At 36.0% G+C, this 17,655-nt stretch overlaps 1 protein-coding gene across 1 annotated transcript in view; it reads left to right on the top strand.

Moving 5' to 3' along the window:
• The window catches only part of NIPAL2 (NIPA like domain containing 2), a 130,399-nt gene that overhangs the window by 83,118 nt on the left and 29,626 nt on the right, over window positions 1-17,655 (top strand). The window contains exons 4-5 of the mRNA XM_003760280.3: window positions 2,550-2,609; window positions 13,482-13,603. Coding sequence (XP_003760328.2) covers window positions 2,550-2,609; window positions 13,482-13,603 — 182 coding nt within the window. The remainder of the gene's footprint in view (window positions 1-2,549; window positions 2,610-13,481; window positions 13,604-17,655) is intronic.

The raw sequence follows: 17,655 nt of genomic DNA, 5'->3' as shown, positions 1-17,655 counted from the left end.
GAAGCAGAATGGACTGACTTTAAACAAAGAGGGGCCCAACTTCTTAGCCATTTGTTGATTTCAGGGTATCACTTGAACAGGATGTTTGCTTATGTCTCTGAAAGTCTATCATTCTGAATAGTGAGTAATAAAGATCTTTACTAGGAGGTTTTTTAGCTCTAATCATTGGAAATAGTAGTGTTAAATAAGATCTCAATTTATAATAGAGAATATTAGGAAGAAAGCAGAGAGAAGGGAGAGGAGGAGAAATAAATGGAGATACAGAGAAGGAAGAGATAAAGAAAAAGAAAGAGATGGGAGAATAAGACAGAGGAGGAAAGAGAGACAGAAGGGGAGAGACAAAGAAAAAAGAAGAGGGAGAAGGGGGGCAACAGAGAAGGAAGAGAGAAGGACAAAGACTCAGGGAAGAAAGAGAGGGATAGAGAAGGAGGGAATGCAGAAAAAGAGAGAGAAGAGGAAAAGAGAGAGACAGCAAAAGAAGAGAGGGCTAGAAAAGGAAGAGATACAGAGAAAGGAGGAAGAGAGAAAAGAGAGAAACAGAAGCAAGAGACAGAGAAGGGGAAGAAAGACATAGAGAAGGAAGCAGAGAGAAAAAAAGAGGAGAGACAGAAGGAAGAGAAACCGAAAAAAGAGAGGAGAGATGAAGAAGGAAGAGAGAGAAGGAAGGTATAGAGAGACAGAAAAAAGAGGGCGGCAGAAGGATAAGAGAGAGAGAAGGGGGAGAGAGACATAAAAGGGAGGAGAGACAGAGAAAGGAGAGAGAGAAGGAAGGGAGAGACAGAAGAATAAGAGGAAAGCAGAGGGGAGAGACAGAAAAGGAAGAGGAAACCATAGTATTTTAATTTATACCTGATTCAAGCTGGCCTAGATGATTTCTAAATTCCCTTCCATCTCTAACAATCTATAAAGTATGACTTAGTCTTCTTAATTTAATAAGAAAGCTCTCTATGTGTCAGCTTATCCATTGCAAATCTCATTTTCAAGTTTGACAGTTAACACCTCCTCCAATTAAATTTGCCTTTGTTGACATCTCCCACTCCCTTGTTTATTTTACTCTGTTAGATACCTATTCCTAAAGGAGCCTGTTATAGGGGAGATTTATAAGAGGTCAGTTCTGCTTATCTTACTGCTTAAAATGAAATTGGAAAATGGGCAAAAAAGAACTGGACAGATTCCCAGCTTATTTTGAATCAGAGCTTCATAAAGTTCATTATTCCGCTCAAATGGAATTCCTAGAATACCTGATATGTCCATTTTCAAATGGAATTGTTGTTCAGTCATTTTCAGTCCTGTCTGACCTTTCAAACCTTTTAGGGGCTTTCTTGGCAAAGGTACTGGAGTACCTTTTCTTTCTCCAGCAGATTTTACAAATGAGGAAACTGAGGCAAACAGGATTAAATGACTTGTGCCAGAATCACACAGTAAGAGTATGAGACCAGATTTGAACTCAGGAAGATTAGTTTTTCTGACTTTAGACCTGGTATTCTATCCATTGAGTCACATAGTTGCCCATTCAAATGGAAACACAACAGCAAATTCCAAAATTAAATACAAAAACTTCATTTTAGGGTGTCTGTATCTCTGTTTCCCTCTTGTAGGACAAATAATTGGACTTGTTGGCCATGTATTAGTATAGGTAGTATCCAATTAATGAATGTCTGGTGTGACAAAAGTCACAATAATTTGTATTTTAGTAATTAGGAATCTGGAACACATTTCCCTATTCCCACATACCTGGATGGTATTTGAGTCTCTGACCAGTTCACAATATACCATCTTACCTACTGTGTAACTGAAATGTGCTATCTATGATATTATGGAACATAATTTCATTTGGAATACTGTTTTTATAGAGAAAATTCATTCCAAGTTTTAACTTGAGGCACCAGGAATACATCTCCCCAAGCTCTTTTTAATATTTGGCTTTATGATCAGAAATGAAATGTCCAACTGCAACATGAAAGCAGGAAAATAAAATAGGTTCTGTGTATCACTAGGATCAGCAAGCTAAGTAGGAGTAGGAATCCCAGGCTTCTCCAACAGCAGAAGAGAAAGAATAGGATTCCAGGATATTTCTAGGAAGTGGAGGAAGATAAAGAAAGTTCTGGGAAGTCTTAAAAGTGAGTCCCTAGCTAAACATAACAGGCATAACTGAGAATTTTTACCCTTGGGAGAAGAGAAGAAGGAGGAGAAGGGAGTAGAGAAAACAGAAGAACTTAAGTTTGTGAGTGAAAGGAAGTATACCCCATATCCCAAAGTTTCTAAACTGTTGAAGGACTGTGTTCTTTGGGAGGGGGAAGGTAGGAGTCCCAGATGGAAGTGATGACTTCCCAGAAATAGAAAAATTGTCCCAAGATTTGCACCTCTAAATTTAAGCACTCTGGGGAAAGCTCAGGTCACTCTACCCTAGTTACAACTAATTTTATTTATAAGGAAATTTCATAAATTGGGCCTTTGTAAGTTGGAAACTGCCTTACTTCTTTTGGAAAATAACTATCTGTAGAGTAAATGTCATAAGATTTGCCATTAATGATCATTTTCTTTTTCAGGTAGTGCTATTATGTCTGTTACTTTTCTGAAAGAAAATTTGAGATCCTCAGACTTACTTGGTGAGTATTTAGTGCCCAGAGTTTGCGTATTTCTTGACCCAAGGTTACTGAGACTCTGAAATAAAAAGAAAATTTTTAAGGAAGCAGCTTTTGAAATTGAGAACAAATGACAAAATTTGGCGTTATCTCATTTAGGGATGAAAAATGAGTAGTGGTGTGAAGTTATTTAATCTTGGAGCTGTCAAGGGGCATTTCACATTTAATGGTGAATCTGTCATTTTTGACCATTGCCCATGCTTCTGGTTTGTGGAAAAATACTCTTTTACAATATTACTTTTATGAATGTTATGAAAGTTTTATGAGCATAATAAAATTCAATGAAAACAGCTGTGTAACCTAATAGACTACTCCACATAAAAGCATGTATTTGTGTTAGATTGCCACACAAAAATGAGAACCACAAAGCAATTAGACACACCAACTAACTACCTAATTTGTAATACTTTCAAAAAGGGAACAGAGAGAGTCCATCTTCAAGGTTTTATTTGGAAAGATGGTAGCTGGTGGAACATTTAACAGTAGCTTTTCTGGCTTCCTGAGGGACCTCTGCTGTGCATCAATGCCATTTTTCTCCCTGTGTATTGTTTATATTCTTTAAACAAGTGTCTTTGCCCCTCTTAGAAGCAAGGTGGTACAGAAGAGCAGATTGTCTTCTTTTAGAGAGTTACCTCTGATTGTCTTCTGGAATCAGAGAACCTGCTGGTCCACATCACCTCTGATTTTTAATCCTTGCGGGACACTGTCACCTCATCTCCCTGGGCCTCAGTGCTTCATCTGTAAAATGAGGGGATTGTATTAACTGCCTTGAGCAGTTAGAAGTCTCTGTGCCATTCTCTAAAGAGAAACCAATTCTTTAAAACTTGAGTTTTACAAGTCAATAAGCTAATTTTTGTTCAGTTCAATCTTCTTGATCTCATTTAGGGTTTTCTTGACAAAGATACTGGAATGGTTTGCTTCTCCATTTCCTTCTCCAGCTCATTTTATAAATTAAGAAACTGAGACAAACAGTAGTAAATAACTTGTCCAAGATCACGTAACTAGTAAGTATCTGCAGTCAGATTTGAACTGAGGAAGATGAGTTTTCCTAACTCCAAGTCCAGTACTCTATCCATTATATCACCTTGCTGCCTCAAAGTTAATTTGCTTTCCTTGATAATTGTTTTCTTAAAAATATTAAATTAGAAAGTATTCTCCCCTCCCCCAATTATCTTTTATTAACATATTTTATATATATAGTTTTATATGTACATGTTTCCCCTGGTAGGATATAAATTCCTTTGGAAGATTTTTTTTTTTATCCTTTTTATTCCTAGTGCTGAGCCCAGTACCTGGGATATAAATACCTGTTGACTTAAATACATGATCAAGTCCTCCTTAGTTTGATTCTCCTCATAAGACTAATTTTAAAAAATAGTCTAGCTAAATTCTAAATGAGTACAGATGGTTCTTTTCTAAATATGTAGGGATCATAGAATTTATAGATTAAATGGACATTAAAATTCATCTAGTCTAATTCCCTTATCTTGACATTGAAGAAACAGGCCTTCAGGGGAAAGCTAATATTTACCATATAGCAAATAAGTAGATAGACAAAGAGCTAAACTTAGGTGTACTGACTCCCAGTCTAGTTTATATCTCACCATATCATTCTGCCTCTCATAAATATGTGAACTCCTTTTTTTCTGAATTAGTTCAATTTTTCTTTGTCATTTCATTTATTATAGTTCATAGGATATGAAGTATGTTAGAGCAGCAATGGGAATAGCCTTTGTGTTCAATTTTTTTATATTTAAAATTCGAGTCTTTTATTGTTTTTCCCCCAATTTGTCAGATATTACCAAGGCAACTAAAATTGAATTAATTGATGAATAGTATCCTTTTTATTCTCCAGTATCCTTTTTATTATGGAATTAATAGCTGATTCTTATTAAATCTAAGTAAATTTACAATATAATACAAATAGACAGAGGGAGGAGGGGTATGATGACTATCCAGAATTCTGTAATTCCCAAATCAAAAAGTGATGAGAGACAGATAAAAACAGAAAGAAAGAGACCAACAGAGATAGAGACAGATTGAGAGACAGAAAAATGTTTAGATGGATGGAAAGAGATAGAAATAGATGGACTTAAGATAGAGATACAAATGCATATAAAGACTGATGATAGATAGATATAGATAGATAAATAGATCAATGGATAAACTAAATGGATGGTAGATAGATAATATATTTAAATTATGGTAACTAATAAAACAAGGATACCATTTACCATGTTCCATCCTAGTTCTGGGGAAAATTACAATGACCAAGAAATTGAGAGCTTATCTTCTGCAAATTACTGACTTTAGTTACTAAAATTGGAAAACACTAGATTTGCAGGTACTAGCTGTAACTGCAGAAAAAAAGCCCTCAACAAAGGTTAGAGTGACACTTAAGTAATATAAAATGCTTGCCTTGATCATGTATTTTTTAGTAGAAAGAAATTAACTTGAGCTAAATTTGCCATTAGCAAGACTTAGGGAAGTATGACTAAAGCTTGTGTCAAAATAACTTTATGGAATCAATCAGAAGTTATAAAATGAAAGCAAGAATGGACATTTTTCTATATATTATTTTATGGTATGCTCACAACCATTTTACAGATTAGGGAACCAAAAATCCAAGAGGCTAACAAGGACTGGCTAGTTCATGGTCCCCATGCTAGTATATTGTGTCGCCTTGTCAATATCTGCCAACTGAAAAAGAAATCAGCCAACCAACAAGTATTTACTCAGGATTTACCATATGTCAGCCAAAAGAGGCTATATATCAGAGCTGGCTTCAGAACTAGGAAGAACTGGGTTCAAATTTTACCATTGAACCCTGGCTCTGTGATCCTAAGCAATTTATTTAATCTCTCCATGAATCAGACAACTCTTTTAAGTATATAAATTGCAGGTTAGGTGCTGACCTGTGTTGGTAGGGGGTATTCCTTCAAGTCATCAATCCTTTCACCAGTGAAATGACAGGTCCCTATGCCTATCCTCTGATGGTTGGAATATCTTGTCTTTGAAGATTGCTTCAAGTCCTATTTGGCCCACTATTAGAGATTTCAGGACTTTTTCTTTCCCCTAATAACACCAAAAAAATTATACAATATGTCTTAAAGACAGGATGCTTCAACATCTGGAGCTGACAGAGGGTAGAAACTGCTCGATTGCCCCATTTATTAAGCATTGTGTTAGGTACAGAAATGATCCCTGCTCACAAGAAGCTCACATTCTAATGGAGAGATGAATCTATATAGAATAAATCTAAAGACAGAGAAAAGTAATTAAATACAAAGCAGTTCAGGAGGGAGAATACTATCTATGGGGATGGGAGAAAGATTATGAAAGGCTTCATTTGGCGATGTTTAGGTTACCTCCTGAAAGAAAAGAAGGATTTCCCAGCACTGAGGGGAGAAGGGGGTGCATTCCAGGCACAGAAGGTAAAAGCAAGGAGATTGAGTGTTTTCTGTGAGCAACATAGGGAAGTCCAGTGGGTCTGGATCATTTTATATGAGATGAGGTGTAAGATACAATAAGGCTGGAAAGATAGATTGGTAATAGGCCATGAAAAGCTTTAGAAACTAAACAGGAATCTGGAGTGTTTAATTTTAAATGGAATAGAAAGCCACTGCAAGGTATTGAGGAGGGGAGCAACATGATGAGATCTGTACTTAAGGAAAAACATTTTGGCTGCAGTGGCTGCAGAGTGAGGAAAGATTAGAAAAAGGGAAATTTGAGCTTTAATCAACCAAAACAATTGAATATAGAGGTCCATCCTCATGCTACTATGTATCATTAGAAGCAACATTTGAATCCAGTTCTTTCTAATTTCAGGTCCAGCACTTAAACCACTATACCACCCTACCTCAGGTGCTATGACAATTGGGTATCCATTCTGTGTGAACTATAAAAAATTTTCAATAGTATTTTATTTTCCCGAATACATGTAAAAACAGTTTGAAACATTCATTTTTGTAAGACTTTGTATTCTAAATTTTTCTACCTTCCTCCCTTGCCTCCCCTATCCCCAAGACAGCAAGTAATCTGATATAGGTTAAATATGTGCAATCCTTTTAAACACATTTCCAGATTTGTAATGTTGTACAAGAAAAAACAGACCAAAAGAAAAAAAGAAACAAACAAAAAGTGAAGATACTATGTTTTGATCCATGTTCATTAACTATGAAATTGAGGGCATGATCTGTCACTATAATACTAGATCTTATTGATAGAAAAGAGACACAGGTCACATTGTATCATCCCCATCCAGACTTTAATACAGTAAATATAGAATACACAATATAACTTCCTTAAGAAGGTTGTCATGAACAAACAAATATTTATTAAGTGGCTTCTATGTGCCAGGCACTGTGCTGAGTGCTGGGGACACAGAGGAGGCTCCCCCAGGGTGGTCTAAGAATCCCAGGATAGCTATTATGAGTCTTCCCAAAGAAAGATCAGGGTGGGAATGGGGAAGTGTTATAATGTTCTGCTTTGCAAACCAGGGAACCCCACCATTGACATTTTTTTTAAAAAAGATGGTTTATTGGGAATAAATTAGCTAATACCTACTATCTCATTTGATTCTCATAACAACCCTCGGAAGTAAATGGTGTTATTATCACCATTTTACAGTTGAGGAAACTGAGGCAGACAGCAGTTAAGTGACTTGACTGAAACTAGTAAGTTCCTGAGGCAGCATTTGAATTCAATTCTTTCTGACTCCAGGTCTGGTGTTTTATCCATGGCACCACGTGACTGCCCCAATCCATTCTTGGAGATTTCACAAGAAGAGATTTTCACAATCTTTTCTTTTCCCTCATAAAACCAAATAGAATTAGAAGGTAACTTTCAGAGACACAATATTCCAGCTTCCAGTGATAGTTACAACTGTAAATAAATCTTTATTAATAATCACATTTTTTTCTGAATCTATGATTTCCCCAATGTAGGGAGCTCCTGTTGATAAACTTCTTTTGTTAATGTTTATTGGAACCCTCTGTGTACTTTATAGTCTTAGGATACTGAGAGGCTAAGAAATTTATCTAGAATCCTACAACCAGGAGTTTTGAGGCAGGAACTGAACCCAGATTTTTCTGACTACAATATTAGCTTTCTATCATCCTGTTGCCTCTCCACTAATATTTATAATTTATTTTAAAATTTATAAAATACTTTACATACATTTAAGCCTCATCTCAGCCTTTGAGGTAGGTATTGCAGATATTAGTATGATCACTTTATATATAAGGAAACCTCAAAAAAAGGTTGAGTAGCTAGGCAAGATTTGAACTCAAGTTTTCCTAATTGGGGCTGATAGGTGGCACAGTGGATAGAACACAATACCTGGAGTCAAGAAAGACTCATCTTCCTGAGTTCAAATCATAGTTGTGTTAACTGTGGGCCAAGTCATTTAATCCTGTTTACCTCAATTTCCTCATCTATAAAATGAGGTAGAGATTGAAATGACAAACCAGTATCTCTGCCAAGACCCAAAGGGGTCTCAAAGAATCTGAAATGACTGAACAACAACTTCCTGCTTATAATTCTACTATTCTTATACCCAATTCAATATGGCTTCTCTTAATAATTCTTTAAGCTACTTTCTCCCCATCTATTTTCCAATAGATCAAAGGAAAATTATTTTTAGTTTTTTAAAACTTTGTCAACTAAATGTCTGGGCTATGTAGAATTCATTCTCAATAACATCTGAGTTTTCCTAATTCTAATGACTATGAGAGGCAGTTTGCGATTATCAGTTGATCAAGCAAACATTTATTAAACCCCATGACTATATGTCAAGCACTGATCTGGGTGCTGAGAATACAGATTGACAAAGAGATGGAGAGAGACACAGTGAGTTGGAAAGAGAGAGAGAGATGGAGAGGAACAGAGAGACACAGAGAAAGAAATGGAGAGAGACAGAGACAGTAGGCTCTACACAGAGAGAGAGAGTCTCTGCCCTCAAGGAGATTCCATTTTATCGGAGGAGACAAGATGGACATAATAGAAGCAATTGCAAAATATATATCAAATGAATGCAAGGCAACAAGGAAAGGGGGTACTCGCAATTGTGAGATCCAGAAATGCTTTATGCAGAAGATTCTGTATGGGAAAAAGACTGGGAGATAGGTGCTACTATTATCCCCATTTTACAGTTGAGAAAACTAATGCAGAAAGAAGTTATGGAACTTGCCCAGGGTCATACAGCTAGCAAGTGTCAGAAGTCAGATTTGGACTCAGATCCTCTTAACTACAGGCCATTATGGATTTAGTTAGAGTCAGAAACCCAAAATTCAAATCCTACTACTGATTCCTAGATGCATGTGGGACCTTGGGCAAGATATTTAACTTGTCCATCTGTAAAATGTAATGAAGTTAAGAAACCTGGCTTTAAATCCCAGCTTAGACACTGCTCCATACCCCTGGCCAAGCCACTCCACAGCTTAGAGTCTCACTTTTCTGATTTGTAAAATGAGAATAATAAGACTCGCTTGGCCAATGTGCTTCATCTGGTTATGATGGGGAAAAAACTCTATGAACCTGGAAGTGCTAGATGAGAGCTAGATGTTGTAAAATAATGATTCTTTGCACTTTCAGTTACAGGTCTTTGTGAAGGCTGCTACACACACACACACAACACACACACACACATACACACACACACACACACACACACAGAGTCATACATCCTCACTCACATTCACACACAATCATACAGATCCACACACTCTCTCACACACACAGTCACATACACACACCCCTCCCCAAAAGTAATCAATAGCAAATGAATCATATTTATTTATTTTATGATATCTAATTAAAACCACACATTCAGCTTAATTCATAAGGTCATACATATAGGCCTGGAGGGAGGGAAGGAGAAAGGACTAGAGAAGGGAAAAAAGAAAGAGAGGAAGGAAGAGAGGGAGAGAGGGAGGAAAGCAAGAAAGGAAGGAGTAGGAAAGAAAAAGGATAATAATGACGGTTGCAAAGCTCACAGGGGATATTTATAAAGCTCTTAGCACAGTCCTTGGTACATAATAGGCACTTAATAAATATTTGTTTCCTTCCTTCTTGCTTGTAACCAACAATCTTATTTGTCAAATTATTTCAATTTAACAAACATTTATTAAACTCCTTTTTTTCTGAAACTTTCTTCTCTATCCTCAGTGCTATTTCCTTGAGGAAATATAGTTTTCTTCTTTGTAGTACCTCTTTTTTCCAGAAGCTGAAATGAAAAAAATAGCTCGTCAAATAAAATTATATTCAAAAATGTGAGTGCATGAACAATTAAATTGATAAAATGTACAAGGGAATATTATGTTTTTTTCCCTTCCTCATGCAAGCAGAGAGAGTTTTTTTTTTTTTCACAATGAAGAAGATGAAAATTTATCTACCTTGTTGAAGCAAGCTGGATTCACTTATAGCCCAGTGTTGCTTTGTGGCTATTGAGCTTTTTCTTGCAAAATGACCCCCCAGAAGTTGACTAAAAAGTGTATCCAGCTGTTATTAGCTCAGTGGCAGTTTGGAGGTCTTATTTTGATTTTAAATGAATTGATGGTTAAAATGATTTCTTTTTCTTAAAAAAAAAAAAATCAGTGCTCCCTACCCCCTCTCTCATGTCAGTCACTGGTGCATCATTTTTCTCCCTTCTCTCAATTTCACCAAAAGTACTAGTTGTGAGATTCTCAGAGATCTTATTTGATTTAAGCCCACATGTTTCCATCAGGGGAATCACAATTACTGTCAGCTCGTTGACACTTTCCAGGGGCTGGTAACATAATTATATTGAGGTCTTGATAAATAATTGGCTAGATGAGAACCATGAGCTAACTTTGGCTTGAAGGCCAAGAGGAAAATGGGGAGGTGAAGAACATCTTCTGCCTTTGTTGCTATGCCCAGGGGCCATTTTGATTTGGGGCCAAATGTCAGCGATGCAAATCGAGACCAGCTGCAAATGATTCCTGGTTGAGAGAACTGATGGGTCAGTTTTGAGTCCGAAGCTGCCCAGAGAATTTGAGACCTTTCTAAGCATCTGACTCATTTCACTCCTGAAACTGTCCAACCCAGGCCTCCCTCAAGGGCTTGGATTGTCATCAGTGACCTGAAAGTATCCGTACTCTTCAGAATAGCAGGGAAATTCATCTGATTCTAGGGCTCCTCCAAGAGTTTGAATTAGAGGATTGAATTCACTTCAGAGCTCACTGAATCATACTAGGGCCTGAGCACTACTCAGGCAAGACGGAGCAAGAGCATAGATTTATGAACTAGAAGGTAGTCCAGTCCAATCTTCTCTTTTTGAAGAGGAGGAAACAGATTCAGAAAGCTCAAGAATATTCACTTAATCAAACAATCAATAAATATTTGCTGAGGATATACTATGTACCAGGCAGTTGGGCACAGTAGTGGATGCTGAGCCCTGTGCTAAATTCTAAGGGAACACAAGAAAAAAAGAAAAAAACAGTCCTTTCTCTCAAGATGCTTAAAATCTAATAGGCATGGGGGGAAGTCACTGGGCACAAAACTATGTACAAACTCATATATATATATATATATACATATACATATACACATATACACATACATATATATCTAAAGAGAGAGAGAGATGAGGAGAGAGAGAGAAACATACAGAGAAAGAGATGGAGCGAGACAGAGAGAAATGAAGAGAGACAGAGTTTGGGAGAGATTGATGGAGAGAAACAGACACAGAGAAAGAGATGGAAAAAGACACAGTGAGTTGGAGAGAGAGAGAGAGAGACAGAGACAGAGAGACACAGAGAAAGAATTGGAGAGAGACAGAGACAATAGGCTCTACAGAGAGAGAGGGGGAGATTCATCTGAAACAATGAAGGAAAACCAATTCTGCCTGCTTTAAAGGCAAATCAAAGGATGCTAGATAGTTTGGGGAAACCTATAAAGCTACTATTCACATACTTTAATTGCACTTTTTAAATGATTTATGATTTCCTTGAGAGGCAGTATGGTATAGTATAGAATGGCAGCTACTTGAGGACAGGAACTGCTTCATTTTTGTATTTTTATTCACCATACCTGGCACATAAGTATTTCATAAATGCTTGTTGATTAATTGATGATGGAAAAATACTAGTAATACTCAGCAGAGAGTTTAAATCCCTTCTTTGCTAGTTGCATAAACAGGGGCAAATCATTCTATCTTTCCGAGATCTAGCATCTTTATCTGAAAAATAAGCATGATGGTTCTAGTAATTAGTTCCCAAGATTGTTGTGAGGACCCAATGAGACAATGTAGGTAGAGGGTTCTACACAGCTCAGTTATTATTTGATGTTTTTGTGAGTACTCCCTTCACCAATGCATATTGCTAATCATAGATAGAACAGATACACTAGGCCAGTCATTGATAGTCAACTAGCATTTATTAAGCACCTACTATATACCAAACACTATACTAAGAGATAGGGATACAAAGAAAGACAAAAAAAAAAAAAGGCAAAAAAAAAAAGCTTCTGGTTTCAAGAGACTTATAGTCTAATGATGGAGAGCAATAGGTAAACACCTATATATAAACAAGATTTATATACAGGATCAATTGTGGTAAATCTCAGAGGAAAGGCATTAAAATTAATGAGGACTAAGAAAACTTTCATGAAGAAAATGGTCTCTGAAAATTCCCATGCCCTAAAGACTCATTCCTTTATGATCAGTATAATAGTGAACTTCTCTGAATTCAACTAGATTAGTTCTTGGACCATAGACATGATCTGGCCCCCAGCCAAAATGAGGCAAAATATTTAAAATAAACTGTGCTAAGTATTTCACAAATATCTCATTTGAGATAAATGAGATATTTGTGAAATACTTAGCACAGTGCCCAGATGGAACATAATAGGTATTTAATAAATGCTTGTTCTCCATTCCCACCCATCCTCACCCTAGCCCATTCTCACCTTTCTACTTGGTAGAACCTGCAGGCCTAACTTTTGAGAACCTTGGGTTCCTTCCCTGTCATAAGGTGATATTGGAGTTGGGTCTTTAGTGAAGGACCAGGGGTTATAGATTTAAAGCTGGAGAGGACCTTGGAAATTATGTGATCTAATCATTTTACAGAAAAGGGAAAACTACAAAGATGAAGTCACTTGCCCTCACACAGTTCCTCTGACTTCAAACTTAGTATTCTTTCCACTGCATCTCGCTAGAGTGAAAATAATAATAGTTTACATTTATATACTACTTTGCGGTTATAAACTATATCTGCTCTCCTTTAATTGCCAATAAGAAAAACCATACATATATATAATGTATGTGTTTATATGTGTATGTATAATTATGATACATATATAGACATATTACATCTTTAACATTTGAAAAGAGCTTTTTATATGTTATCTCACTTAGTCCTCATAAGAACCTGGTAAGGTCGGTAGTATTATCCCCATCTTACAGATAAGGAAATTGAGTCAAAAAAAGATTAAAATGACTTTCTTAGAGTTACACTGAGGTCGGATCTTCCTGATTCCAAGTCCAATGCTCTATCCATTGTTCCACCTAACATCTTTGATCCCCCATTTTACAAACATAGACAAAGGCTGAGTGATGCTGAATAAGTAGCTTCCCCATAACCACACAGCTGGTAAATAGTGGGTCAGATCTCAAACTCAGCTCTTTTGATCTCCCATCCAATGTTCTTTGCACTTACACTGTTCTGTTTGTCATCTTTGAAATGTACTATTATTCAAATGTTCTTTTTGGAAGAATTGATTGAGTAGTGGTATTTGTATTAACTAATGGACTTAATATTCATCTTTTTTATTTTGTTTTAAAACTTACATTTTTGTTCTTGTTCCTTTTAAATAAAGGTGTGACGTTGGCATCTGCAGGAACATATTTATTGGTGGCTTTTGCTCCGGATATAAGTCAGGATATCACAGCAAGAAAAGTACAATATTATTTGGTTGGCTGGCAGTTCCTGGCCTATGTGGTAAGAGATTTATGTTTCCTATCTCAGACTAGATGCAATAATAACTGCTATAGCACATAAACATGAAAAACTTCATGGTTCTATCTCCCTCAGTTGTCACTCATTTCTGATTTGGCTTGCTTTTCTGCTTCTTTCCCAGTTTTTAAATTTATTTTATTTTTTAATTTATGGAATAAAACAAGAATTTCCATAACATAATAAATACAAAAAAAAAGGGTGGATTACACATAAAACTGCAAATCTATTCTGTACAACTTGTTATTCCTTTCGAATATACAACAAAATTATGTAAATCTTCCCCTCTTTTCCCCCTCTCCCTTTCCCACCCTAGAGATGGATAATAGTAGATATGAACAGGTATATATACACATATGTAAACTGTAACTTAATGAGGAAGCAACTGGCCTGTCTTCATTGTCAGTGGATGGAAAATACAAAAGAAGTCTTCAACCAGGGAATATTCATTCTCCTGGGAAACAGAGAGACAGGACTAATTCCTTGGGGGCAGAAGAACACAGATGGAAGTCAAGCAGCCTATGTATAAAGATAAGCAGGAATAAATGTTAAAGACCACTGTGAATAGATGAGGTCTCCCTGGTGCTATAATCTTGTCCCAGATAGAACAGACTGTCATGAGTTCTGGCCCCAGATCCTGCTGCTTCAATATGTGCTTGGAAGGTTAGCTCAGAGGCTTTTCTTCTCTTGCATATAAAGCAACTGTTCTCAAACTCTTTGATTTCAGGATCTCTTTAAAATCTTAATCTTAATCTTAAACATTATTAAACTCAGTAGTAATTGTGAGCTCAGACAAAGTTAAAGCTAGAATAGATTTAATCAAAAAAGAAAAAAATAGGGAAACTATACTGTATGTCAGTCATATTAATCAATATTGTTTTAGACCATTTAAAATAAAATAGTATAAGATTAGGATATTGCTATGGTGTAGGAAATGATGAGCTGGTAGATTTTAGAAAAATATGTAAAGACTTAGACTTATGAAGGAAGATGGATAGCATAGCTTGGTCTTATTTACATACATACACACATAAATGTATTATATATGTTTGTGTGTGAATATAGATATATGTATGTGTATAAATGTATGCGTGTGCATATTTATATGTGTATATGTGTGTGTATTTAATTTTACTCTTCTTGGGCAGAGGGAAGGAAGGGGAAAAGAATAAAGTAATAAGTACACAGCAAAATAAAAAAGAAAATCTACAAAAAAAAGTAAAGAAAAGATGGATAGCTCTAAACACAATGTGTAGTATTTATCATATAGGCTTTTTTGAAATAGAAATTTATTGCTTTATATTTTGAATCTTCTCATGTTCTGCTGTGCACATGACAACTTTTTCTTTTTGTATTTAAATTTAAAATAAAATTTTAAAAGGGAAAAATTATTGGGCTTTTGAAATGTATATAGATTATATTTAATGTTATTTACCATGTTAAAATAAAAAATCTAGTTTTATTTTGAAAATAGTCTTGACCTATCAGGCTCTAAGAAAGGATCTTAGGGGTGTCCAGATATCTCTAGATCATACTTTGAGAAACAAGAGTAAGCAGAAGCTGAGTCCTTGACACTTGAAGAGAAAATCATCCACTTAAGCATTGAAACAACAAAAGATACCTGTTCCTCACTCCCAAATATTTAAGATGAATATTTCTGGCATTTAATAACAGTGACCTATTGACTTAGTGAACTTGTAAGGCTTTCTGAAAAGCAATGTGGTAGTATATATAAGGGAACAATCTTGAAGTCAGGGAGACCTCAATTCTCCTTCTGATGATATTAATTATTAATATTAGTTAATGTGACCATCGGCAAGTCATTTAACCTTTCAATGCTCCCCAGAAAACTCTCTAATACTATGTTGGAGATAAAGATCATAGATCTGGATCTCAGGATCCCAAAATAAGACTTTGCATTTCCTATCAGTCTGGGTTATGTTCCTATACTCCTGTTAACTTATTCACAAAAAGTTGAGTTTGTGTGTGTGTGTGTGTGTGTGTGTGTGTGTACATGGTGTTCTGTTTTGTTTTTTTTTTTAAGTTGAGTTTATATATTTAAAAAGCAAATAGTAACTTGCTCAGGATCACTAGAAGAATGCTGATATTTATTCATTCAATCATAAGCATTTATAAATGCCATTTGCTGTGGGTCCTGAAAGGGCATCTAGGGGGCACAGTGAATAGAACCCCATCCCTGGAGTGAGAACCGGAGTTGAAACTCAGCTTCAGACACATACACTAGCAGTGTGACCCTAGCCAAGTCACCTAACCTTGTTTGCTTTAGTTTCCTCATCTATAAAATGAGCTAGAGAAGGAAATGGCAAACCATTCTATTATCTTTGTCAAGAAAACCCCAAATGGGGTCATGACTGAAAACAACTGAACACAATAGTTATAGATGATGAATACAATATAAATGTAATATAACTTCAGAGGGAAGGCACTGGAGGCTGAAGGAGACTACTGAGAAAGGGCCATTGCAGAAGGTAGGATTTGAGCTGAGCCTTGAAGTATGTCAGAAAACTAAGAGATGGAGAGGAAAGTGTAGCAGAGTAGATGAGTCTAGAAGGAAGCTAAAACAGAAGTGTGAAGGAAGAGCTTTCCAGATATGGGGAGCACTTTTGTAAAAAATAAATAAATAAGTAAATAAATGAAATGAAAACAAAAACAAAAAACAAACCAAAAAAAACCCCCGAATGTCAAGTTTGGGGAATAGCAAATGGGCCAATTTATCTGAAAAGTAGAATATGTGAAGGGGAGCAATGGACAGCAAGCCTGGAAAGAGAAATTGGGAAGGGCTTTACCTACCAAGTCTGCTGTCATCCAAAGAGAACTATTTTTACCATTTTTCAGAGTCAATTCTATTACAAGATTCATTTCTACCAATAAGGCACAGCAAGTCTGTGAAGGCCCCTTAAGCTATAAAGAGCCTATGAAGACAATGAGAGTAAATGGAATTGAACTGAATTCAATTCTACAAGTTTTTATTGAATGGAAGGACATAAGTGTCATAATAGCAAAAGTAACTAGATCTCAGACAAGTAAAAGGGAATGAACTGGAACTGAGACATGATTGATCACCTTAGAAAAGCAAGATATTGATAGTAACTGTAACAACTAACATTTTTACAGCATTTCATGGTTTATGAACATTTTAAAAATTGGATTGGATCTTCACAACAGCTATGTAAAAGTAGCTCTATATTTATCCCTGTTTCATAAGTGAAAATAGGGGCTCTGGAGACAAGTGACTTGCCCCTAAGTCTAAAACAGGAACGTTGAAGGTCCAATACTCTCTCCTATACACCCACTGGCTTTCTGACAGTAGGTACAATGTAATCTCAGCAATTGTTTGGTACTTTAATGCCAGTTCTAGAATGAAATCCCTAACTCCAGAAGGTATAAATTATAGATTAAGTTCCTGGACTGAAATTTAGATTCAATGTTCACATAAATCTATTAACTATGTGAATAATTAATATTTAATCCCTGATCATGGCAGAAACCTCACTTTTTTTTCTGTGCAGTCTGAATGCAAAGAGCATAATTACTGTCACTGAGATTGTTCATTGAAGCAAGCAGACAGTATGTATGTTCCTTGAATTTTATGCAGAATCCTAAGTTAAATACAGCATAACAGCTTTGTGTTACCTTAGGAGCCTTTTCCAGCAATAAAGTAGAAGAAAAGATTTAGAAGTCTAGGACTTACTTTTAAGTTTAAATTTTAAAGTGATGTTTTAAATATGTCTTCTAGCTGATCTCATTTAGGAATCATCTGGACTTTTAATGGCCTAATACTTTTGAAGCAGAGAGGTTCTTAAATATCCCCATGGCAGTCTGGTGAAGCCTATAAACCTCTTCTCAGAATGTTTTTAAATCCATAAAAATAAAAGACATCTAGGTAGCATAGTGGATAGAACTCTGGACATAGAGTCAGGAAAACCTGAGTTCAAATTCAGCCTCTTATACTTACTATGTGACTCTGGGAAATTCACTTGCCCTCAGTTTTCTCATCTGTAAAATGTAGATTATAA

This window comes from Sarcophilus harrisii, chromosome 1 (assembly GCF_902635505.1).
Source record: "Sarcophilus harrisii chromosome 1, mSarHar1.11, whole genome shotgun sequence".
Taxonomy (NCBI): Eukaryota; Metazoa; Chordata; class Mammalia; order Dasyuromorphia; family Dasyuridae; genus Sarcophilus; species Sarcophilus harrisii.
This window is presented reverse-complemented; position numbering and strand designations above follow the sequence as displayed.